Source organism: Arachis duranensis, chromosome 5 (assembly GCF_000817695.3).
Source record: "Arachis duranensis cultivar V14167 chromosome 5, aradu.V14167.gnm2.J7QH, whole genome shotgun sequence".
Taxonomy (NCBI): Eukaryota; Viridiplantae; Streptophyta; class Magnoliopsida; order Fabales; family Fabaceae; genus Arachis; species Arachis duranensis.
Genome location: NC_029776.3, coordinates 83,848,249 through 83,873,030, shown reverse-complemented (window position 1 = coordinate 83,873,030; position 24,782 = coordinate 83,848,249). Strand labels below are relative to the sequence as shown.

The 24,782-nt window shown below is 33.6% G+C and overlaps 6 protein-coding genes and 1 non-coding gene across 7 annotated transcripts; 2 read left to right on the top strand and 5 right to left on the bottom strand.

Moving 5' to 3' along the window:
• The first annotated feature begins 446 nt into the window (after positions 1–446).
• On the top strand, positions 447–2,084 carry LOC107489966 (uncharacterized). The gene is made up of 3 exons (XM_016110734.3): positions 447–915; positions 1,425–1,773; positions 1,894–2,084. The coding sequence occupies exons 1-3, from the start codon at positions 547–549 to the stop codon at positions 2,076–2,078; spliced, it is 903 nt and encodes a 300-aa protein (XP_015966220.1). The 5' UTR covers positions 447–546; the 3' UTR covers positions 2,079–2,084.
• A 517-nt stretch (positions 2,085–2,601) lies between these two features.
• Positions 2,602–4,014, bottom strand: LOC107489871 (pentatricopeptide repeat-containing protein At4g21065-like). The gene has a single exon (XM_016110640.3). The coding sequence runs from the start codon at positions 3,994–3,996 to the stop codon at positions 2,602–2,604; it is 1,395 nt and encodes a 464-aa protein (XP_015966126.1). The 5' UTR covers positions 3,997–4,014.
• Positions 4,015–4,885: 871 nt separating this feature from the next.
• LOC107489965 (uncharacterized) lies at positions 4,886–9,010 on the bottom strand. The gene is made up of 7 exons (XM_016110732.3): positions 8,874–9,010; positions 7,936–8,002; positions 7,363–7,487; positions 6,749–6,885; positions 5,776–5,926; positions 5,539–5,695; positions 4,886–5,434 (listed from the first exon to the last, which is right to left on the bottom strand). The coding sequence occupies exons 2-7, from the start codon at positions 7,946–7,948 to the stop codon at positions 5,340–5,342; spliced, it is 678 nt and encodes a 225-aa protein (XP_015966218.1). The 5' UTR covers positions 7,949–8,002; positions 8,874–9,010; the 3' UTR covers positions 4,886–5,339.
• Positions 9,011–15,392: 6,382 nt separating this feature from the next.
• Positions 15,393–16,406, bottom strand: LOC107489964 (protein BOLA1, chloroplastic). Its single transcript, XM_016110730.3, has one exon. It carries the CDS (start codon positions 16,206–16,208, stop codon positions 15,894–15,896), a length of 315 nt encoding a protein of 104 aa, XP_015966216.1. The 5' UTR covers positions 16,209–16,406; the 3' UTR covers positions 15,393–15,893.
• A 1-nt stretch (position 16,407) lies between these two features.
• TRNAF-GAA (transfer RNA phenylalanine (anticodon GAA)) lies at positions 16,408–16,480 on the bottom strand. The gene has a single exon. It is a non-coding gene; the product is annotated as a tRNA-Phe (tRNA).
• A 1,342-nt stretch (positions 16,481–17,822) lies between these two features.
• On the bottom strand, positions 17,823–18,693 carry LOC107489928 (inactive protein RESTRICTED TEV MOVEMENT 2-like). Its single transcript, XM_016110694.3, has 2 exons — positions 18,472–18,693; positions 17,823–18,260 (listed from the first exon to the last, which is right to left on the bottom strand). Exons 1-2 carry the CDS (start codon positions 18,584–18,586, stop codon positions 17,887–17,889), a joined length of 489 nt encoding a protein of 162 aa, XP_015966180.1. The 5' UTR covers positions 18,587–18,693; the 3' UTR covers positions 17,823–17,886.
• Positions 18,694–19,964: 1,271 nt separating this feature from the next.
• Positions 19,965–22,331, top strand: LOC110281558 (disease resistance protein RPV1). Its single transcript, XM_021143907.2, has 2 exons — positions 19,965–20,516; positions 20,619–22,331. Exons 1-2 carry the CDS (start codon positions 19,996–19,998, stop codon positions 21,754–21,756), a joined length of 1,659 nt encoding a protein of 552 aa, XP_020999566.1. The 5' UTR covers positions 19,965–19,995; the 3' UTR covers positions 21,757–22,331.
• Positions 22,332–24,782: the final 2,451 nt, after the last annotated feature.

The window sequence follows — 24,782 nt, the reverse complement described above, 5'->3', positions numbered from 1 at the left end:
ATTATACATGTTTGGACTCTTGGATATTGAATATTACAGAATATATATTTATATTTAAATATGAACAATTCGTTTAACTAAATCAATTCACTTTTTTTTTTGTCAATAATAAAGATTATAATCAATTCACTTTACGAATGTTTTATCTTCCTCAACAAAATCTCCAATATTTCTTTCACTTCATGATCCAAAGTTCCCAATCACTCTAAGCTCGCAAAATTCCTCTTTTATATTCACTCCAAATTTTACTAGATTGTATACGATTTAATTTTAAAAAAAAATCACCCATAACCAAAAAAGGGTTAAATTGTTGTATGAATTAGCCATCTTACCTTGTAATAAATTAACATTATAAACACAATAATTCTAGTTAAATTTGATCTTTCCCCCTCTGTTTCATATTCATTTATAAAAAGAAAACATTATATAAATTGTGAAAAGATATGAATTTTAATAACAGGGGAGGCAGCATCTGATGTTGTTTTTTCTTAGCCACCACAGAACTCTGTATAGATAAGAGGAAATTAGATTTTCAAGGTTCTTGCAATGAAGGTTCTCAATCCTTGCACTCTTGTTCTTATGAACTCCATTGCTGTTCCTTCTCGTTCTCTTCCTTTCATAAAGTCCTTCAGAGCTTCTTCAAAATCATTCCCACCATTGACATGCTTCTGCAGCATCAATAACAGTAACAGTTCAGAGTCAGAAGAGAAGAGGGTTTCTCTGTCTGGGATTGTGAACGAGCAAGTTGAGGAGCTTCTGAGCAAAGAAGAGAACAAGTCACTGCTTGATGGCTTGGAGAAGGCTTCTCTGAGGGTTGACATGGCTAAGAAACAACTTGCCATCATTGAAGAACAAGAACTTGCTGCTAAGAAGTTCAGGGATTATGTCAACAAGCTTGAAAGACAAGCTTCTGAGGTATATAACTATATACTATATCGTATCATATTATATTGAATCCCATGTGTTATGTGATACCCTTTTCAAATGCATTGAATTGTTGTATCATTGCTATCTTAGCAAGTTATAAAGGGCAGGGTTCTAAATTGTGGTTGCGGTTGTTGTGATTATGAGGGTATTACAAGTGTTGTGATGCACATTGTGGCCTTCAATTTTTTGTGATTGCAATTTGAATTTGGGTTAGTTGTTTAAATGAATTGGAACCATAATTTAAAACCGGTTTGTAAATGCTTCGCCATGACTTTGTGATCAAAAAATTTCAGCCAAAAGGGGAGGGAGACAATATATCTTTCCATGAAAAATGTAGAGATGTATTCTTAATGAATTCCTTTTTATTGAAAGTACAATTCAGATTATTGCTTGTGGTTAAAAGTACATTGAAGCATTTCTAGTGCTTTTGAAATTTTTTTGTAGGTTGGTTCATACCAAGTCTATGCTGATGCAAATTGAATCACTGTTGATGTAAGATTGCAGAATGTCAAAGAGAAATATCTGAAGCAAAAGCCCTGGTTGAGGAAGCAGAACGCGCACTCTTAGTAAGCGAGAGTGGAGCTGAAGATGGCGAAGAAATTGACCGGGACAAAGAGAGATTGGAGTCAGTGAAAGCAGCATCCATTGCTGCCCTTGTTGGCACCCTTTCAGGGCTCCCCATATGCCTCACTCAGGTCACAGACACTACTCAGCTGCTTCTCCCTTTGGCTATCAACTTCATCAGCTGCATATTGTTTGGAGTAACTTTTCGATATGCAGTAAGGAGAAACTTGGATGATGTTAATCTTAAAACAGGGGTAGCCGCTGCTTTCGGTGTTGTTAAAGGTAATCAGTCATACTTAAAGTTGAATTAGTAAGAATTTCATGACTTCATCAACTTACATAAAAGTTTGTTCATCATCTTCTCTTCTTTTGTTGAGATAAAGTAGCAAACATGTGATGCAGGTCTTGCAACCCTGGGTGGTGGACCAGTTCTTGAACTGAACCTTGACAGCTTCTTATCACATGCCCTAGATGGAACCATTTATGTATCTGAGAGTTTTTTCATTTTTGTCTGTGCTGCTGTTGCTCTAGATTACTGTTTCAAGACAAGGCTTTTGAGCCCTTTTCCAATTGATAGATCCATTTAGTAACAATTCCAGTTTTAGACATCAAACTGACATCAACTAACTAACTACCTATACAAAAAGCCCTTCTCTTTACATTTGTATATGTAGGTCACTGGTGCTATTAGGCTGTCACATTAGACTAATCCGATTTTTAAGTGCTAGTTGAAGAAGAGAAATAATATGGTTATATCTTTTAGGCTTTGCACTATGAACTTGTGTTGTTGCAGTAGTCAAGTTACTGCAATTGATGACAACCACACCCTTTGTAAACTTCGGTTAAGCTAATGAATATGTTGTTATATTGTGACACTTCTATCATAATATGATCATTTCCCATTTAAGAATTATTGCTTTTATTCTGACTTTGTTGGTTTTGATAACTTTGTATTCAAGGAGGGCAAGAAACCCTTCAACTACATTTTTGGAAGTGAAGACCTGTTTCATATGACATTGGTCATTAGTTTTGGCTGACTTTTCTATAGAGAACTTCAAAAAATTATGACAAAGTCTTCAAAAGCTACATGAATTAAGCATACAGGAAGAACTATGTACAACAGTTAGGATAATCTTTCAAGGGCCANNCGGGCACTGGTTTTTGAACCCGCCTTTCCTGCATTGATTTTCTCTCTCTGCTCATTTCATTCCATTGACCCCTGCTTGCATACATGCTTGCAAGAAGAACATAATCACTGCTATGATCTGCTTTCAGTTCCAACAGATGGCTCCTTACCTTTTTACCAAGTAGAATGTTCCCATGAACTCGACAAGCTGCCAATAACGTCCTCCACACGACAGCATCACACTCCATTGGCATGCTCTTTATTAATCTATATGCTTCTTCAACTAAACCAGCACGACCCAAAAGGTCTACCATGCAACCATAGTGCTTCATCGTCGGTTGGAGGTTATATTCTCGGTTCATAACATCAAAATACCTCCTCCCTTCCTCAACCATTCCTCCATGGCTACAAGCACACAACACTCCCAAGAGCGTAAGCTCATCTGGCCTCACTGCATTCTGCTCCAACATTCTTGCAAACAATGCCAACGCCTCTCGTCCGTCGCCATGCGTTGCAAGCCCAAAGATCATGACATTCCACGAAACAACACTCTTCCTTCTCATCCTCCAGAACGTCTCGCACGCTTCCTCCACCACCCCACACTTAGCATACATATCAATAAGCGAATTTGAAACCTCTGTAACCTCATCAAGACCTGTTTCTTGGACAAAATCATGAACCCTCCTACCAAAATCCAGCATTCCAATAGCACCACATGCAGAGAGCGTCACCACCAAAGTCGCATCATTAGGCTGCACCCCAGCATCCACCATCCTTGTGAACAACTCCAAAGCTTCCTTATACTTCCCACAATGCACATGACAATCTATAACACAGTTCCAAGTCACCAAATCCGGATCCTTCATTTCATCAAACACCTTGCGTGCAGTTTCATCCTCCCTCAACATACCATACATGTGCATGAGGGAGTTCCCAACGTAAGCATGAGTTTCAAAACCAAGCTTGACTAAATTACAGTGCAGTTGCTTCCCCAAAATAATGGGTCCGAATGAAGCAACAATTTTGAGCAAGAACGAGAATGTAAAAGTATCCGCTAGTGCTGTTTTCTCTCTCAGCATTCTGCGATAGAAATCAAAGGCCTTTTGAGGTTGTAGGGCGTTACCAAACCCCCTGATCGTGGTGTTCCAAATGAATGTATCTGGGTTGTGGACATTGTTGAAAACAGAGAGAGCATAGTTCATGTGCTTGTGAAGTGAACAGAAGAGAATGATTTGTCCTAGGACGATGTTGTCACGGTGAAAACCAGTGTGAAAAACGTGGGATTGAACCTGCTTAATGTGCTTAATGGTGGAACATCGCTTAAAAAGGGTAATGAGCGTTTGTTGAGCCTTATAAAAGGCCAAGTCTTTAGGACTCATCAGATAATGAACCCTTCTGTGTTCCCCAATTGCACTTTCTAAGATGAAGCTATCAGTTTCAAATATCAACGCGATATAGCATCAACTCATTATAATTATGTCATGATTCTTGTTATTGGATCAGTTTTTTTTTCCTTTCCAGTTAAAATTTAAATTTAGTTAGAACTTGTTTAGAAACTATTTGATATGAGAAAAAAGTTCTAACTCTTTTAGGAAAAGAATTCATTGACTTCATATATTAATAAAATAGAATTAAATTTTTGAATTTAAAATGATTTTTATATGAATTAATTTTTTTTTACAATTTTATCTTTGACAAAGTTATTTTATTAATTGTAAATAAACATATTTTTAACATTTGACATATTAAATTTGAAAAGTGCAAAATTTGATTTAGAAATCAGATTTTTTTAGTCTAATTTATAAATAAAAAAATAAGAATTAAAGCGCTACCAATGAAGCCCGGACACACTTCGTTCCTTTGATTAAAGAATATTGGTAGCTTGAATATTGGTAGCTTGGACATCCTTTGATTAAAGAATATTGGTAGCTTGAATATTGGTAGCTTGGACACACTTCGTACCTTTGATTAAAGAATAATATTCTTTGAATATTTTTGTGAAATTGAAAAAATAAATAAAAAGAATGTTTTCAAAATTCTTCAAAAAAAATTTAAATCATTTATTTTTTAATTTTTTTAAAATTAAAAAAAAATCAACTCTTGACTAAATTCTAATTTCTAACCTTCCAAATATGCTCTAGGAGAAGATTCACCCTAACAAGCAGCAAATTATTTCCCCCAGTTGGAATCTAATTCGATGTACGTAAAGTTTCATTTTTGGTTAGATATATTGTATGCGTTGCAATTGGAATATGCTCAATGCTTGGATTACTACTAACATTGGTTATGTATAAAAAATCAATAGTTTAAATGGTGCCAAAGCCAACATCCAGCTTTTAACATAAATGGACCTGGTATGAAGAAAGAGGCAATTCAATTATCACAACCCAAGAACATAATTTACCCCATGACCAAAAAAAAAACATAATTTACCCAAAAAGTAAAGTTGAATGTTGCCAACATCTTCAAACTTTTTAAATTATATGAATCATCTACTGAAATCTACCTCCGAGTATGAGAAAAACAGATGTAGTTATAGTGTGACAAAATCGACATTGACAAGTAATAAGACACTGATGCACACACTTATTGGACAAATTACAGGACAGCTCTCATCAATTTTAGAGAATAAGGGTATGCCGAAGGGTCTTGTCCCAACTTCCAATGTTGAAACAGGTTGAAGAATCCCATGACTATTTGAATGGAATCGAACCAAAATTTTTCACATGAAATCATAATCGTCCAAAGCCTCATATCGATCACTACTAGCAAACTCATCGTCCGGTTTTTCAACAATAAGCTGTTTTTTCTTGCCACCTGCAGACAATAGACATAACAAAAGCTTTAAAGTTGCTCAAACAAAGACAAAAACCAGCACAAACAAAAATAAGAGCTTCTTTCAATCTCCTCAAAGATATTACCTTTCTTTTTTCCAGCATTGGCTTCTTTCTCTGCTTTTATCTTCTCATTTGCAATGGCAGTAACTGAAGATGCAATGTCTTTTGCATCGGCTCCTTTCAATTGAACCATAGATAGTCTCATTACAGCCTTCAGCAAACCAATATAATGATAGCTTTTCTGCATTCATCAATGAAGTCATTAGGATGCCATTTCGACAAATATTGAATACAGAGGGGAAGAAGAAGTTTCATAGTCACCTCAAAAGCACGAAGCCTGTGTGAGATAAGCTCTGCATACTCCAAGAAATCACTCTCTGACTTGGGTATGAAAGTATCAAGGTTCTTCTCATCTTTTCCCCCACCACCAAACAATTCTTTGGTAGACTTATAATCTGCTTCTTCAACCAGTCTGTTATAGAGTTTAGAGTTGGATGAGAAACATAAGCAATCCAGCAAAAGGTACTTCATCACTATCATGACTTAAAATTAAATTCAATTGGAATGATGCATCAGACAAAAATATATATCTCGTTACACCCAGCACTGATTTAAACCATAAATCAGGAGTAAGCTTTTAAGAGTTTTTCCGTGATCATTAAGTTCAAAGGCTCTAGCAGCAGTGTGGAAAAGGTTGTTCCATGGAAGTGTGGTGTGCCTACTTACTGAACTTCTGCATTTGACTTAAAAGGAACATCCTTAATCTTGCTCTGGAGTATTATTGGTCCCTTGGCCTATATATAGTACCCACCTCATAGATTAAGGTGAATCATTTTTGTGGATTGCGTCAGGTACTGTAGTGCTCATATGCATTACAGTATTTGTTAGGAAGATTACTGATCGGAAAGTGCAAATTTTTTACTTCCATACTAGGATCATTCATTACCTACCCCTTTAACAATCTCTCTTATCTTCTATGGATAGTTCTAACCAAAAAGTAAAAGACAGCTCTTCATCATGTAAGCAGTAAGCACCACAGTCAGTCAAAGTACACTTTAAAAATCACCGCATTAAGTGTGTCCTATAATGAAACCAAACTAGATCTAGCTCTAATAGAATGTTCATTGTACTAGACTTACACTGAGCACTTGCTCACAGCTACATCTTCCTAACCAGTATACATGGCAAACCTAAACTTGCTACCTGAGCATTTTGTATGGTATTTTACAGCTGTAAACCAAAACAATACTTAAAAAGACACGTAAGGTAAACTAATTTAATTTAAGAGAAATACCTTTGTTGTCTAAGTTTTTCAGCCACAGGATCCAAGGGTTCTTCCTTTACTGGTTCTACATTCTTTCCCTTCTTTTCAGCAGCTTTTTCAGATTTTTTAGGAGCCTTTTCGGTCGTTTTAGGGGCAGGTGCCGGTGCCTGCCAATATAATGCAAAGAATACACAAATTTAATAATAAAGGAGCAAATCCCAAAAGATCGTAATTATAAGAAACGGAGCATCACTTCATAAAACAATCATGACACTCAAGTACAATATTTGATAAAACTGGATAACTAGAATATGGTAGACTATTATAGAGTACATGAACTCAATCCTACCCTACCCCCACAGTTATCCTCCAAAAGAACATGGATAAGCAAAACTGAAATTGAAAATCTAATAGCAAAAAGTTAAAACAAATAAATCTTATTATGTTAATATTACTATAATATATTTTACTAAAAAACTATTAGAAATATAGACATCTGGTAATCTGCATCATGCAAAGGATTAAAAGGAAAAAAGTAGTTTTGATTGCATTTAAGTATTTAAAAGGGCATGCGCAGTATAAGTTACACAAGTACACAACCATATTCATGCGTAATTAAGCAACATTATTTTAAATGTTCATACCGGAGCAGGCTCATCTTCATCCTCCCATGATTCCTTTACATCATTTTCATCCACATCTTCATCATCCCATTTACTTTTAGTCACTTCCTTTTTGATAAGGTCAATAGGTGCAATTTGCTCATCCTCTAAAACAAATACACAAAATTGGTCAAATAAACAACAATACAAAATAAAATGGGATAACATATTATACTTGAATTGAATGACTATTTATTACAGTAGATTTAGTAGCACTTAGATTAGCACTGCTTTTAGCCACACAATTTGGGAATACAATTGACCAATAATGAAAAATTTCAGTTCAAAAGGATAAAGGAGAGTGCGAGATTTTAATTTTTAACGTATCTTATTAGTTAAGTCCTGCCATTTTAAAAATTCCATCTATTAGCAACAAATAAAAATTAAGATTAAGATAAGTTCGTTCAGCTTGAAGTGAGGTTAAGGTTCACCATACATGTGGACATTTTTTTTTTCTTTCCAATAAAGTACATTTTTAACCAATTAAGATAAAAAAAAAAATCAAACAAAAACTATGAGGAACAGCTGAAGAAAAAACCATAATCAGAATCTTACCCCAATCGTCCATTTTGCTGTGTGCACTTCTTTGACAAAACAGAACAGCAAAATAGCAGCTGATCAACTGCATAAATACACATGAACAAATTTATTAGTAAGATATCTGAAACAAAAACGAGAGTCAACAAGAAACAACTCCTCAAGCAAACTAAAACCAATCAGGCAGATACGGAGTAAGTGATACAGGGTCATAATTCTACAAAAGCTGGCAGCCAAAAGTTTTTTCATGATTTCAAAATCATATTTTGAGGAAATATCATTATTGAACTATTCTAGATTTTACTAAGCTTGCTCTCTTCCCCCTTGTAATCCACCAACCCCCACCCCCCAAAAGAAAACAACAACTATAAAAGAAAGAACCAAAACAATTACAATGATTCTAAAATATAGAGTGAAAAAAAAGAGTAGAAATTCTATAGTGCTATTGCTTCCTAGCTGATTCCTCAACGAACAAACAAGCTCGCATTCTCAATGGATAACATGGAAGTTTGGAACAATCAAATAAACTAATGAGCTTAATTACAGAGGTAGCTTGCTAATCAGGGTTCTAACAACCAGGAGGAAAAAAGCGGAATTTTCTAGCATTGAAGTTCAATTCAATACAAACATTACAACCAAAACACGTATAACAAGCAAAAACCCCTATCCCAATTCAATAAAAACACTCCAAGCAAAACCCGTATCCCAATCCATGAAGAAAAAAATTCCCCCTTTAGAAATTAAGCATCTTAGAGAATTACAGCTTCTCCTAATTTCGAGCACAAAGATCCGATCCATATTACAAGGAATCCCAACAAAACTTCTCTCTGTTAGTTTTTTTTTTTTCCAATGGGCACCACTACAGAGACACTAGTTGGAATCGATTGAAGAAGTGAATTAAACGGAAGAGAAAATCGAATAGGTAAAACAGAGAGCGCAAGAAGAAAACGAATTACTTGGTGAGCTACGACGGCAGAAGCGTTGATCGGAGAGAGTGATGATGTGAAAGAGAGAGAAAGCGAGATTAGGGCACAATTGGTTTTGAGTGTGTTTGGGAATCTCTTATTTCACTTTTGAGAGGGGTTTATTATCTTTAGTTTTCGTGCATCTATTTATAAATATACACCCTCAAAATAAATTATATCTTTTTTATCTTGAAAGATCAAGAAAAATAAATAAATTAAAAGCTATCATATCTAATTTTTTTTTTTTACAGTTATCATATCTAATTTTATCTTGATTGCATTTAGATATTTATATTATTCGGTTTTTCTTTCTTCCTTTCTTTCTTTATTTTTAATTTTTGTTGTGGTTTTTCTATTTTGTTTGAATTGGAGTTGAACCTCCCAAGTGAAAATCAGCACATTTTACCTTTCTAAAATATTCTGTACCATTTAATAACAAAAATTTGGGGAGATATTTTTTTATTATTTTTGGTATTAAAAAAAGAGAAAATGCTCTCAAGACTCAAGAGACTAATATTTTGCTTAGATTTTAAGAAATATCACTATTTATGACCCCCCGAAAAAGAGAAATATCACTTTTCAGGTAAAGATAATAACTAGCATCAAAACAACATTAGCTAATGTCTCTATATAAAGATTATTCTAGTTACTTTTATGTAAATACTAAATAGTCACTTTAAAAAGTTTTATTTCAGATAAAAATTAAATTGAATCCAAAAAAAATCCATTGGAATAACTATTTATTTTTGTATTGGTTTTTCTAAGTAAAAAAGTATTTTTTAAATAAAATATTTCTATACATTTAAACATATTTAGATGTATTTTTTTTAAAAAATACTTTAAAAAAATCAAATTATTCACTTTTTAAAAAGTCAATAATATCTTACTCTTCAAAAAATAAAAGTAAAAGAAGCTTTAATACTTGATTTTTTTTTAAATCTATCCAAATATATCTATTTAAAAGAAGATATTTAAAAAAATAAAAAAATAACTTTTTTTTTCAAAATTAATCCAAATTAATCTTACCAAGCTCTAAAATAAGAAAACTAATTTTTATATAAAAATATAACAGAACTGCTACACATCCATATAATTATATAACCAAGTTGGCCTAAACCCAAATAGATTCAGACGCATTAAATGGAGAGTGATAAACTCGCGCCAGACACAAAAAAATCCCTCCTTTTCCATTCGCGCTTCATTATGAAAGAACATTACATCTTCAACACGAAACTAATACACCAAAACACTCATTCTCTTCAAATCTGTCTGAACATCACTCAAACTTCAATCACATTATTTGCGAAAACCACTACTGCAAAGGAATCAGAAGAAGATTTCGCAAGCAACAACTAGAAACAAACGAAAACAGCAACAAAGACTACAAAAGGTATGAGAAAACTACTGTTCATTTAAAATCTTGCAATGTCGCATTTCGCTTAGTTTCATTTTAGCTCTACTGGTTTGATTTGCTTCGTTTAGTAGATTGAATTATTGTGAATGATTTTTACAGTATAACTAGGGTTTTAAGATATACGTGCTTGTTCTTATTGGTGTGGATAGTTTAACTAGAGCTCTGTTACTATTTTCAGTACTTCTTTTTTCATTGAAGAACACTATTCTTGTTGATTGAAAGTTGATAATGATTTATTAACTACATGAACGTTTTTCGTTCGGTGGCCTTTGTGATTTTGGTTCTGTGCATGAAGGATTTTCGATTCAGTGGGTTGTGGCATTTTAATTAACTTTATTAAGATATACATGCTTATGGTAGTTGATGTATTGAATGAGTTTTATTTAGGACAATTGACATTAGAGACAATTCTTTCACTTTGATAAGTCATACTACTGTCAAATTGTCTCATTATATTTGATTAAGATATATGTGGTTGTTCTTTTTTGTGTGAATAGTTTAGCTAGAGTTTTGAAAATGATTGTTACTATCTTCAGTACTTCTTTTGCATGGAGGAATATTATTTTTGTTGATTGAAAGCTGATCATCATTTATTAACTACATAAATATTTTTCGGTTCGGTACCCTTTGTGATTTTGGTTCTGTGAGTGAACAATTTTCGGTTCGGTGGGTTGTGAAATTTTAATTGACTTGTTTCACATATACATGCTTGTGGTTGTTGATGTATTGAATGAGTTTTGTTTAGGACAATTCACATTAGAGACAACTCTTTCACTTTGATAAGCCATACTACTGTCAAATTGTCTCATTATATTGGATAGATTTCAGCACGAATGGTAGTTGACCTTAATACTTAAAGAAAGATAAATAAGTTTCAGTAAGAGTTTTTAAAGAAGCCAATTTGTAAATGTCATTTTAAAAGAACACCTAATTAATGAAATTTGAAAAACTTTTCTTTTGGAAGATGTTGATTTGATTAAGATATACGTGGTTGTTTTTATTTTTGTGGATAGTTTAACTAGAGTTTTGAAGTTGGTTGTTACTCTATTCAATAGTTCTTTTCCATGCAGAAATATTATTCTTGTTGATTGAGATTTGATCACCATTTATTCACCACATAAACAATTTTTGGTTCAGTGGCTCTTATAATTTTGATTCACCAAGTGAATGTTTTTCGTTTCGGTGGCCTCTTTTTAATTTGTTTAGGGTTTAGGTTTACTATGATTGCATTTTTACAGTATAACTAACGCTTTGAATGAAATTTATTGTTATTTAATGTGATTTTGATTTAATTGATATTTAATGTGTTCAAGATTTAGGATTATTGTGATTGCATTTTTACAATATGATTAGGACTTTGAATGATATTGTTCTTATTTTATTTGGGATCATTTCAATTGAAATGTAGAAAAATATTAATGAGTTCAGATACCAATATGGTCTAAATCTTGTGTTTCATGAAATGAATAAAATTAGAGACCAAGTGATTTGGGAATCTGAAACAATAAGACTCTCCAAGCCATCTACTTTCCTCTTCATCCCCTTATTGTAAATACACATCTGGCGATTTAGATAGCAAATAACATATAATAGTTGTAATTAACAATATTTTGTTTAACTTGTTTAAAAAGCAAAAAATGCTTACTTCAAAGGTATATATGTCAATATATGTATCAAACACTGCATATAGTAGTTGTATATATTTTGTTTAACTTTTAAAAAAAAACAAACAATGCTTCTTTCAAATGTATATATGTCAATGTTAATGTATATATCTATTCTTAATATTAACGTATGTATAAATTGTTAATATTTCTGTTTGATTCAAGATATATTACAAATCTGAGATGTTAATTTATATATATATTGGAATTGTCTAACTGCTGTTTTATTCTAAGTTCTCAATGATTGCAATCACTGTATTTACCAACACAATCAAACTCCAAAAGAATAGAGTGAATCGAAATTAATACACTAGACGAACCAAAAGGTAGAAACACACTGAACTCCTAAACCCTAAACACTAAAATCAGAACCCTGAATACTGAACTCTGAACTCATAAACCCTAAATCCCCAAAACCTAAACCCTAAACCCTAAACCCTACACCCTAAAACCTAAACCCTAAACCCTAAACCTTGAACCCGAACCTAAACTCTGAACTCTGAATCCTGAACGCTAAACCCTAAACCCTAAACCCGAACCCTGAACACTAAACCCTGAACCCTGAATGCTAAACCCTAAATCTTAAACCCTAAACCCCATCGTAAACCCTAAAGCCCTAAAACCTTGAACCCTAAACCCTAAACCCTAGACCCCTAAACCCTAAACCCTCAACTATGAACACGGTGAACCAAAATTAATACACGGGGCGAACTGAAAGTTTGAAACACACTGAACCCCTATACACTGAACCCTGAACCCATAATCATAAACCCTAAACCCTAAACCTTAAACCCTAAACCCTAAACCCTAAACCCTAAACCCTAAACACTGAACTCTGAACTCTAAACCATGAACCAAAAAACAAATTCTAATTATTCAACTTAGAAATTAATACACTAGACGAATCGAAAAACTGCATATATCAATATAGAATTTCACAAAAAAAGTGACTATTCATTAAAGACTATCAACATTCAGAAATTAAACTTGCTATAACCATGGTGAACCGAAATTTGCTCATGGGTAAACAAAAATTTACATTAATTCTTATGTATACGTAAATTCTGGTTGGACAATTTAACCTAGTTGAAGCGTTTGTCTTTAAAGTTGGAAATATCTTTGATTTCCACCTCTCTTTTCTGGAGTATACAATTAGTTGATTCTTAATCTTGTCTCTGTCCCGATCGTGCTCCTTATTTTGGTAGAAAAATCAGCAAGTTTGGAATAATGTTTGTAGAACTTTTCAACTTCTTCTAGTGTCTTGAAAATCATTCCCACCTTTGGGACAAATTTTTCATCCACAACACAGCTGGTCTGCACGGTGAACCAAAATCTTAATTATCGTGAACCGAAATCTTAGTTACGGTGAAACAATTATATAGTGCTTAGGGAACAAAACAGAATATATTCGTCTAATTGTTTTTAGACTCCTTTTTGCTTACCGAACCGAACACATGCACATAGTGAATCAACTCTTTAATACTTACCGAATCGAAAAGTTACTCAAAATTACTCACAGCTAGTCAAAGTTACTCACACTCATAGTTATATATTATCAATTCAATTCAATTCAATTCAAATATAGATCACATCAGTCCATTCAATTCACTTCAAATAAAATTAGCAATTTCATTCCATTGAATTAGATTCAAAATTCAATAGTCCAAACCTCATCAAATTCATACGTTTCAGAAGAATTATCCAAATCGCACTCATTCAACTGATTTGAAGTTGATTCATTCATTGTTTCAATTCAGAAGTGCAGATCAAAGAAGAAAACGAAGAAGAAGATGAACGACGAAGGTAATTACATTGAAGTCAATCCAAATCAATAATGCAGAAAAAAAAATGCAAATAAAGGAGAGCAACGGATTTAATTAGATTGAAAAAGAAGAAGAACGCAAAAAATGTTGACGTTGTATGAAAAAATTTACGTTGAAAAAAGTTGATCACGCAAAACAATGATTAGATTATATACGTTATATGAGACACGTATATATAAACGAGTGTGTAGAACGTATAGTGAAAGGAACTTGAATAACATTCATCTAATTTTTACATGGACCAGAGCTTTTCCAAAAATATAAATAAAATCGTAGTAAAATATCATCACAAAAGCATTTATCTGAAGCCGTGCTTAATTGGAGTGAAAATATTGATGATTTTTCTTTTTATAAAAGTAAAAGTATTCGTGAATAAACTCAATGCACGCGTATTTATATATAAAACTTATTGGTAAAAATTCTTACAAAGTATTTTTAATAATTATTATTAAAGTAGAAGTTCTTTTCAGCTTCCTAATCTTAATTTTTTTAAAATACAGTGAAACAAACATGATCTAAATCACATGACTTATTCAATATATTTCAATGACTTAACCTAATCATACTTATCAGCTGAATCATGAATTATTCAACCAAATTATCATCAATAATTCTTATCGATATATTAGTATAGAACGAGAAAAAAAAGAGTATAGACGGAGCGAAGCTGCCATAGCCTCCCAATAATTATATTTTTCTATAATAATACTAGATATTATATTTTATTAAGTAAAATAAAAAAAAAAAGGAAAAAAGAGACAAAACTTTGGATTCGTTTTAGCTAGTCAATTTATTATTTGCCTTTTCACTTCATCCATCAGTTAACTTAAATCGCCGGTTACTAATGACGAAAAGTCTAAAATGTCTAAGTAACATAAATAAATTATAATGATTACTATATTCCATTCATTTATTAATCAATTCTACTAAAATTCCAAACAACAATGAAATGGAAATTCCCTAGTTTATTCCACTATTAATATGCGGGTTTGTCAACGTCCTTAGTCAATTTAAGTCCTCTCCAGTGCAGAAAATCGGGAACCTAGCAGTAAAAAAAAAAACATAATGTAAAAGCAGAGTCACATACAATATTTGATAGCAAAATATTTGGCAGTGATATGCACCAATTCAACCCAAGAACTCTACCAACAAAACATGAAAACCAAACATAGTTCAAACTTCAAAGCATTGTATTGTTTCTTCTTTTGTAGCTCCTCAGAATTACCTTCTTCAACATAAACTTTTCAGAAATTGGAACGAAAGAATTAGGAAGTTTTATGGCATATAAATGATTCATCATTGGAGCTTCTGGCCAGAGTCAATCAATTCCATTCAAATGGCAAAAGCACAACATGGAGAAGCAGAATTCACTTCTAAACCATGTTAAAGTGACTGAAAACTAGTAACATTTTGTTTCCATCTAAAAAATCTCAAAGGCAAAGACATTTCCTCTCATTTACCAAAAAAAATTCAACTTAAGAAAAAGCTAATTATAAAACTAATAAATCAAGATATATAACAAATGCCATAATAATGAAGAACACATGTGACATATATCCTGGCAGGGAAAGCAAATACCATCATGAACAGAATGTGTGCACATTAATAATTCAGGATCAAACAAAAAGTAATATAATAGTTTACAAAACAATCGTAACATCTCACATTCTACAAATCATTCAGCCACATAAGATCATCAAGGTTCCATTCATAAAGCTAGCACAGCCGAAACAGCTAGCTTATGAGTAATGACAGATGATAATGCAGCTAGCATAGCACCATTGACAGGTAAGCACACTCTCCAGTTCAAAGACAACAGAAGGTGATAAACAAAACCACCAATTCGGACACATTAACCATCACACACATAAACACAAACACATGGTGCTCAAAAGAAGCCCCAGTTCCAAGCAATGGTAAGTATCAACTAAGCTTATTCTGTTAAGCTTTCACTCCAATTATTGATTTATTGAACAATAAGATATTACATCAACACTAAAGCCTCAAGCTTTGATTATATCAATAGCCTAAATTTAAATGGGTTAGCATAAAAGAGGGACAAGATTCAAACTTTGGGCACTCACCCCTTCAAAAGCTTGGAACTTTCGCATTATTTGGCGCCGGTGGTTTCCTGGGGTGTCTTGGCGACGATGGAGATAGCGTGCAACCCTGATTGGAGCTCGTCGGCGAGGAGGTCGTACACCATACGGTGTCGTTTTACGAGGCTCTGCCCATCGAATTTTGGGGAAACGATCTTCACGTTGAAATGAGTCTCGTTATCGGAGTTTCCTTTAACGGCGGCGTGTCCGGCGTGCTGATACGACACGTCGTCTACCTCCAAAACGGTGGCTTCTAGCGCCGTTTGGAGCTTCGACTTTATTCTGTTGGCCCTTGAAAGTACCACGCTAGCTCCCCGAGAAGCCATGGGAAAGGAGAAAAAGGTTTTGAATTTGGGGTTTTGCGGGCACTGTAGATCTCGCAATTTGGATTTAGAGGATCGATTGGAAGAAGAAAATGATTAAAACGGAAGAACCTAATGAAAGAGTAGGTGGTGCAAGGTGCAACTTTAGGGAAAAAGGAAAACCCTAATCGGAAAATGCAGAGAAGAAAAGAGAAAGAAAAAATGCGGTGAGCGTGGATCGAACACGCGACCTTCAGATCTTCAGTCTGACGCTCTCCCAACTGAGCTATCCCCGCAACTTGAAAATAATTTAATGTAGGTTTGATGTAGTAATATAACTTAGCTTAATACTCCTTTGATAAAGTAAAGTTTATTTTTCAATCTTTTGTTTACTTTCATTTCTTACTTTTATCATTCATATCAATTCTGTCCTAAATTTTGTTTAGTTGTATAATTCTTATATTATTATAAACTAATATACTAATTAAGTAACGTGATAGTATATCCGATACATGGTAGTGTTCGATATTAAAAAATATACGATTGTTATACGTATATTCTTATTTAAGTAAGTATTTTTTTTGAAAAGTTTGTTGATACTTTAAATATGACTTAGATATAATGTGAAATTGTTAACAGGTGTTATAAAAGTTAATATCAGTTGTGTGAATGTTGGTAGTAGTAAATATTTGTAGTTTAACCTTTATAATTACTTGATTATCTTATAAATTTGAAAAAAATATATACATATTCTATTGCGTATTTGCATGTGTCAATCATTTAAAAAATTTGGTTTGTCTCTGAATCTCATATAGTGTGATATCCCATATCTATGTCTTATAATTTATAAAAATTGGTATGATTAAGTATTTTATGTCGTTTTTATTTTATATTCGTATTAGTATTGGTGCTTTATAGTTTCTTAGTGTTTAGTCTTCTATATTTAATCATTATTTATATATAAAGTATAAACTATAAAGAACCAAAATTCAAGCTTTTATATATATATATATATATCATCGGTAAATATTTTGTAGAATACTAAATTGACCCTTAAAATACATTATGTTTAAGATATGCTATCTAATCGAGAGAGATACAAGGAAGAAAGTTAAATGAATCTCAATAATCTCATCTTCTTTGTTTCTAATCCCTTTGATGTAAATAAAAATGCGGTGAACATGGATCGAACACGCGACCTTCAGACTGAACACGCGACCTTCAGATCTTCAGTCTGACGCTCTCCCAACTGAGCTATCCCCGCAACATGTCGGATAATTTAATGAAACCAAAATCCTCTGTTCCTGCTTCTCTAAAAAGAAAAAAAATTAATCCTTCCTATATTGGATATATCAATCGTTATGATGGAACCATTAAAACTGTGTTTTCCTTCTGTTACTTTTTCATTAGGTTCTTGTAAAGTGCAAGCTAATTACCAAAAGAAGAACAAAGGTTATGTATACAGATAGCCTCAAAAAGGCAAGATCCATGTCAATGTTGTCTTAAGTTTTGTTTAATTTTTTATTTCATTCTCAAATCACTTATTGTATAATTTATTCAATTTTTCTCATATGTTAAAGTCTTGATATAATACATTTAACTAAAATTTGGCACTGTCCTTTCTCCCAACACAAAATATTCAGAACAAAGACTCATCATACTTAACCAATTTCATTCAAATTATTAAACATTTGCAACATTATCAAGTATCAACCTTGGCAGCACCACCACGAGGATAATGAGTATTCATAATTCTTGTTACGAAAGTTCCAAGTGTAACCAATGTGACCACCACAGCCACTACTCCAATTACAACCTTAATTGCTGTCCTCTTCCTTGTTTTCAATTCACCAATGGAGGAGGAGTAATGCTCTTCAACTTTCTTTGGCATCACAATAGAGAGCACTCCATGAGATAACTTTGCACTGATTTCATTCACATTCGTGTCTTTTGGAAGCCTAATTTCTTTGTGAAAACGGCTCCATTTGTTGTTGGATGAATCTAGAGGCCTTTCTCCAAAAATAGTTAGCAACCCTTTGTTGTTGGTTTGAACCTTAAGTTGCTCCTTTTTGAAACCTGCAAAAAGTTATTCAGAAGAAAGCATATCATGTTATTATATATTTTAATAGTGACTTATGATACACTTCTACATATTTTCTTAGTACCTAATTTGACACTTGGTTATAAATTTTTTAGTTGACGATATAAAAAAGTTTTATATTAGGATAATATGCATAATATGAGGTTATTTTCTAGAAAAGAACACAGAGGGAAAAAATTTTAGTACCCTTCAAATCAATCTCAACAGTGACATGTTTTTCTTCTCTAATCCATCTGCAGCAAGGTTCAAATTCCTCATATGATCCATTGATTGTAGCCCCAGCAGTGTTATTTTTTCCCATTGCAGAATAATACTAGTTGTATAGCTTCTTCTATCTTAAACTTGTGATTTTTAGTTTCCTTATTATTCCAACAAATTTTATGGGAATGGGTTGAATGAATGAATGAGAGAACCGTGATACAGATATCTCTATTTATATCAATATATATATACAAGGCTCAATGCATATAATAATTAAGAGTGTATTTGGTAATTGGGGTTCTCTTGGTTAAGAATGATTCCTTGTTGGTTTGAATAAGTTTTGTATTGTTACTTTCTTGAATCCTAGTTTTGAAGGTTCCTTCTTTTACTTCCATCTCTCAATTTCTGTTACTTTTTCTACAAACCAAGAATTGTAGCAATGTGTTCACAACAAGCTTGTGACTTAGCTTTCTATATTCTGATATTCTATAAGGGCGAAAAGCATTCAAACCTTATCACATAAACTCAATTAGGCCGTATAAGTGTAACTAATTAAAGAATTTTGGACACATGCATTATCATAAGAATAATACAGGAAAGTTCACATCATATAAGTGTTACTACTTACTACTGTTTATATTCACAGAAAAAGTAGTTAAAAGTCCCCCAAACGTCAATATTTGTCTACTCATTCATACACTAAAGTGTTGCTTATATAAAAGATGTAACCTTTCTCCATCTTTATGACTGCTAAAGTTTTAATCTAGGACAAGTTACTGCACGGGGATGAATGATAATACCGTGTGGAATTTGTATGCAATAGCAACAAGAAATCATGATGATAGTTGTACAAGGTTTCTCTTCCTCGAAAAGTAGAAATCATGATAATATTATTTTGTGTAGCTATGGATATTTTTGCAATGAAGAGGGCCCTTGGGCATGTGAGTTTTCATTTTGATAAGGCAGAGGAGGGTAATTAATTGCCTTATCTTTGGTGGGTATTGCATAATGGCATTATAGCCCAGAAAGTCCTTGATTGGACGTTGAGTTCTTAACAAATAATAATGGAGGGTCCCCATTCTTGGAGAAACTTACTCTTCATAGTTGTCTTTACAAAAGAAGGGGTGAAATGATTCCTAAAAATTTAGTAGGGATCAAAAGTAAGTGCAGTTCAACAACACCCTCATTCAGTCTTGCAATGCTTATTAGTAGCATAACCAAGGACAAAGTTTTGTCTTAATAAAAAGTAATCAAAGTGAAACACCCTTTGAATACCAAATTCCAAAGTGAAAAATCTTACAGAACAGTAGACCCCACACGGAGCATATGAGATGATAATGCAGTTTCTGTTTTATTTCTACGTTGACTGACTTTGAGAAACTTAATTATTCAGCATTGCATCTCTTCCTTTAATCACGCATTCTTGTATATATTTTTATTACTTTCTTTTAGTTTTCTGAGACTCAACACTCCCAACATTCATACAACTTTCTATCTTTCTTTCTTATCATGCCTCTGCAATCTTCCATCTCCTCCTTTTCCACCCATTCTTCTTCTTCTTCTTCCTTCGGCTATGCATGGGAGTATGATGTGTTTATTAGTTTCAGAGGCGAAGATACTCGCTATGGTTTCCCTGGCAACCTCTACAAAGCTCTTTTTGATAAAGGAGTCCACACCTTCATTGATGATGAGGAGCTTCAAAGAGGACACGAAATCACACCCTCACTTCTCAAGGCAATTGAAGAGTCCAGGATTGCCATCATTGTCCTCTCTCCTAACTATGCTTCTTCTTCTTTTTGCTTAGACGAGCTTGTCCACATCCTTCACTGCATCAAGGGAAATAATCGGTTGGTTTTGCCAGTTTTCTATGAGGTCGATCCTTCTGATGTTCGCCATCTAAAAAACAGTTTTGGAGAGGCAATAGCTAAGCATGAGAAGAGATACAAAGATGACATGAGCAACAAGGTGGACAAATGGAAACAGGCTCTGCAGCAAGTAGCTAATTTCTCAGGATATCATTTCAAACATGGGTAAACTTCACTTCGTATACTTCTTTATGGTCTGTAATTGTTTTTCATTTATCAAAATATTACAATTTTGCATTGTAATAAGAATCTGTCTGTATTTGGCAGGGATGGATATGAACATAAGTTTATTAGAAATATCGTGAAAGACATTTCAAGAAAGATTAGGCGTGTACCTTTGTCTGTTGTTCTTTTCCCTGTTGGACTAGATTATCGAGTGTCAAAAGTAATTTCATTTTTGAAAATAGATTCGAGTGATCAAGTTCACATGGTAGGGATTCATGGAGTTGGTGGAATAGGAAAAACATCACTTGCTTGTGCTGTTTATGACTTGATTGCTGACCATTTTGACGGTCTGTGCTTTCTTGCAAATGTAAGAGAAAACTCAAAGAGACATGGCTTGGTTTATCTTCAAAATATCCTTCTCTCTGAGATATTAGGAAAGGAGGAAATAAAGATAGTGAGTGTTCAACAAGGAACTTCTCAAATCCAACGAAGACTATGTCAAAAGAAAGTTCTTTTGATTTTAGATGACGTTGATGATCACAAGCAACTACAGGCTATTGCTGGAAAACCTGGCTGGTTTGGTCCTGGAAGCAGAGTTATTATTACAACACGAGACACACATTTGCTAAAATATCATGGTGTTGAAAACACACATGAGGTAGAGGGACTAAATGAGGCAGAGTCTTCTCAATTGCTTGTTAAACATGCATTTAAAAATGGTTATGTTAGCAACCCAAGTTATGCAGATGTTTTGACCCGTACAATAACTTATGCTTCTGGTCTTCCATTGGCTTTGGAAGTAATAGGTAGTCACTTGTGTGAAAAAAAAGTAGAAGAATGGGAATCTGCATTGAATAAATTTGAAAGACATCTTGACAATAACATACATGAGATACTTCGAGTAAGTTTTGATGCTTTGGGAAAAGAAGAGCATAGTGTTTTTCTTGATATTGCCTGTTGTTTCAAAGGATATGAATTAAAGGAAGTTACAGATCTACTTCAAGCTCATTATGGAAGTTGCATGAAATATCATATTGGAATGTTGGTTGAAAAATCTCTCATAAAGATCAATTTGTATAATCTCAGTGTGACAATGCATTCTTTGATAGAGAACATGGGCAAAGAAATTGTAGTAAAAGAATCACCTGAAATGCCTGGAAAGCGTAGCAGGTTATGGTTCTCCGAAGATATAATTAAAGTTTTACAAGATAATCTAGTAAGTGTTGGTTATTGTCTCTGATTCTGCTCAACCACCACAGAAGGTAGCTACAGTGGCTACGTGATGGAAGAGGCAGAGATTGGAGCAGATGAAGTCATCATCATCATGAAGTATTAAGGGCCAGAAATCCATCTTGGAGAGCAAGCCAAGAATGAAGCGCTCGGATTGATGAAGAGTGATGACCAAGGAAGGACTAAAAGTAATTGCATGTTGGTTTTTGCATGAGTTATCTCTTCTCTCTCTCTGGCCGAACCGGTTATGTTTCTTGGAGAAGAAGAAGTTGGCTAGGTTTTTTGTTTCAACCTTGGAGGCTTCTCCCTATAAGTAAGGGTGAACAGTCAGGGTTTGATTCAAGGAGAAAGTGTGAGAGTGCAAGGCACAGATTCTCCTTCAATGTATTCTGTTTAATTTTGTCATGTTTTGAGTCTCATGGAAAAAGGCAAACAGTAAGGTTTGTATGAAAAAGCCATAGAGCGAAAAAAGGCAAAGAGTGCAAAATTAAAAGAAAAAGTCATAGATGTCCTTAGAGTTCCTTTGTTCATCTATGTTGTGTTTCATGATTCTGTGGGAATCCCCTTATAAGTTGGGTTAACACTTTACAGTCTGTAATCAAGAAGATTATAGTGAAATTCCATCATTGTTGTGATGGAGACTGGAGGTAGGCTGCACTGCACTTAGCAGCTGAACCAGGATATATCTGGGTGTAATTTTCTCTTCTCTACTCCATTTCTGTTTTTACTGCACAGGAGCTAAAACTGAAAAATATCTCGTGCCAAGTGACAAGACAAAAATAAAAGTCTCGTGGCTAGGGACGAGACAAAAATCAAAAACTCTCCTGAAATTATTTCAAAGACCAACAAGTATTACTGAGCAAAAAAAAGGGGCTAAGATTCAACCCCCTTCTCTTAGCCACTGAAAACTATCAAAAGTGATAATAACACTCTTCATTCTTGTTCTTGATTTTTTTTTCTTGGTGGCTTAAGTCCACGACATAAAAATAATAATAGAAGAAGCAATTAATTATGCAAGGTAGTAGTAGATATCTTTCAATGAAATTTTGCGAAGAGAACAAAACAAGCTGACGCATAATTTTCAACGAGTTAACATTATAAAATATCATAGCATAAAAAATCAGCCATTATATAAGAATATAAATTTAATATTCATAAAAAAATTATTCTTCTGCTACGATAAGCTTAATTATTTTATCATAAAAGTTTTTGATTATTTTGATAGCTAATTGTTTTGATTAAAAAATATATAAAATAATGAGTTTAATTTTAATGTATTGATAGTATAAAACGTCGTGCAAATACATCTATTCTTTTGGATGACCATTCATGCGGTTAATGTGAAAGATAGTTATATTTGTTTATGTGTATCAAAATTAAATTCATAAAATAATATGTATAAATATATACAAATATATAATGATAAATCATTTGTATAGAAAAAAAAATCTCCATCACAACATATTTTAACTCTGAGAATAAACAAGACGCATGAATGAGGATTCAGCGTACAAAAGAACAAGAAAAATAAGGATTGTTGTCTGCTGTGATGTAGTCTTGGCCGCCTGAGTCCCTAAGAAAAGAACAATAATAGATGAATTCAATGACAGAACAATATAAAAGTTATGCAAATTTAAAGGTAGAGGCATGTACCATTCCTTGAATTTTGATTAAAGAACAAAACATGTGGCTGATTTTACAAAGTTGATGAGTTTGGAAACTCCAAATTAATACTTGTGATGAACAAACATTATTAAAAATATTTAATTGCAAAATTATTAGTTCAATCTTCATTAATTATATGCTAACTAATAATTTTTGTGATGCAGGTTTTATTTGGGCCAGAATGAATTTTATTGATACAAACCCAAATGCTTTCTTGTGTGTTTAGTGTTTGATTCAAACTTACCAGGAAAGCAAATGCTTTTATTGGGCCAAAGTTCAATAAGCCAAATGTGTTTTATGAATGCTGTGGTCCGAAAATATTCTTGGGCCAATTTAAATCCTAATATTACCAAGCCCAAACATTTCTTTGATGAAAGCTTCCAAGTCTAGCCCGAAACCAAGTTTAAATGAAAGCATAAAGGCTTCTTGCTCTCCAACGGATTCCATTGCTTGCTAAGAATGGATTTCAAAATTAATATGCTAGCCTTGGAACTATGAGAGAGATATTGACTTTGATGTGATGGGAATCATTATGATTAAAGTTACACGTTAATCCACCAGGGGAGTAAAAGCAACTCTTTTAACTTGCTACATATCATTTTAGTGCTTTTACTCTAACTTCATATTCTCTCTCATCTCTTTCTTCTTCTCTCTTCGGTTAATACACAGGAAACAATGGCTTCCTTGAAATCAAAATGGAGCTACCGAAGCAAGGGAAGGACAAGCTACAAGTCCATCACAATGATGGCAAGAAAACAAAAAGTATGCAGTGGCTGAGATAATCACCAAATATGGTTAGATTTGGTGAGTTAATCTCGGATCCTCCATACCCAAAAAGAAAGAAGAAGATTCGGCCAGCAAAAAGATCTTGGAGGCGTGACTTGTCTTCGTTTCTGATCAACCACCACAGGGAGTAGCTAGAGTGGCGAAGTGATGGTTGAAGGCAGAGAATGAAGCAGATGAAGTCATCATCATCATGAAGCATCAAGGGCCAGAAATCCATCTTGGAGAGGAAGCCAAGGATGGAGCGCTCGGATTGATGAAGAGTGGTGACCAAGGAAGGAACAGAGGTATTTGCATGTTGGTTTTTGCATGAGTTACCTCTTCTCTCTGTATGGCCGAACCTGTTTTTGTTGAAGGAAAAGAAGCTGAGCTCGGGTCTGGTTTTCAAACTGTGAAGACTTCACTTCTCTATAAAAGAGGTGAACAGTCATGATTTAAGAACAAGGAGCAAGGTTTGAGAGTGCAAGGCACAGAGTTCTCAGAGCTACCTAAGCTAGCAGTTCTTCTTCTCCTTCAATGTTTTCTGTTTTGTATTTTTCTGTTTAATTTTGTCATGTCTTGAGTCTCATGGAAAAAGGCAAACAGTGA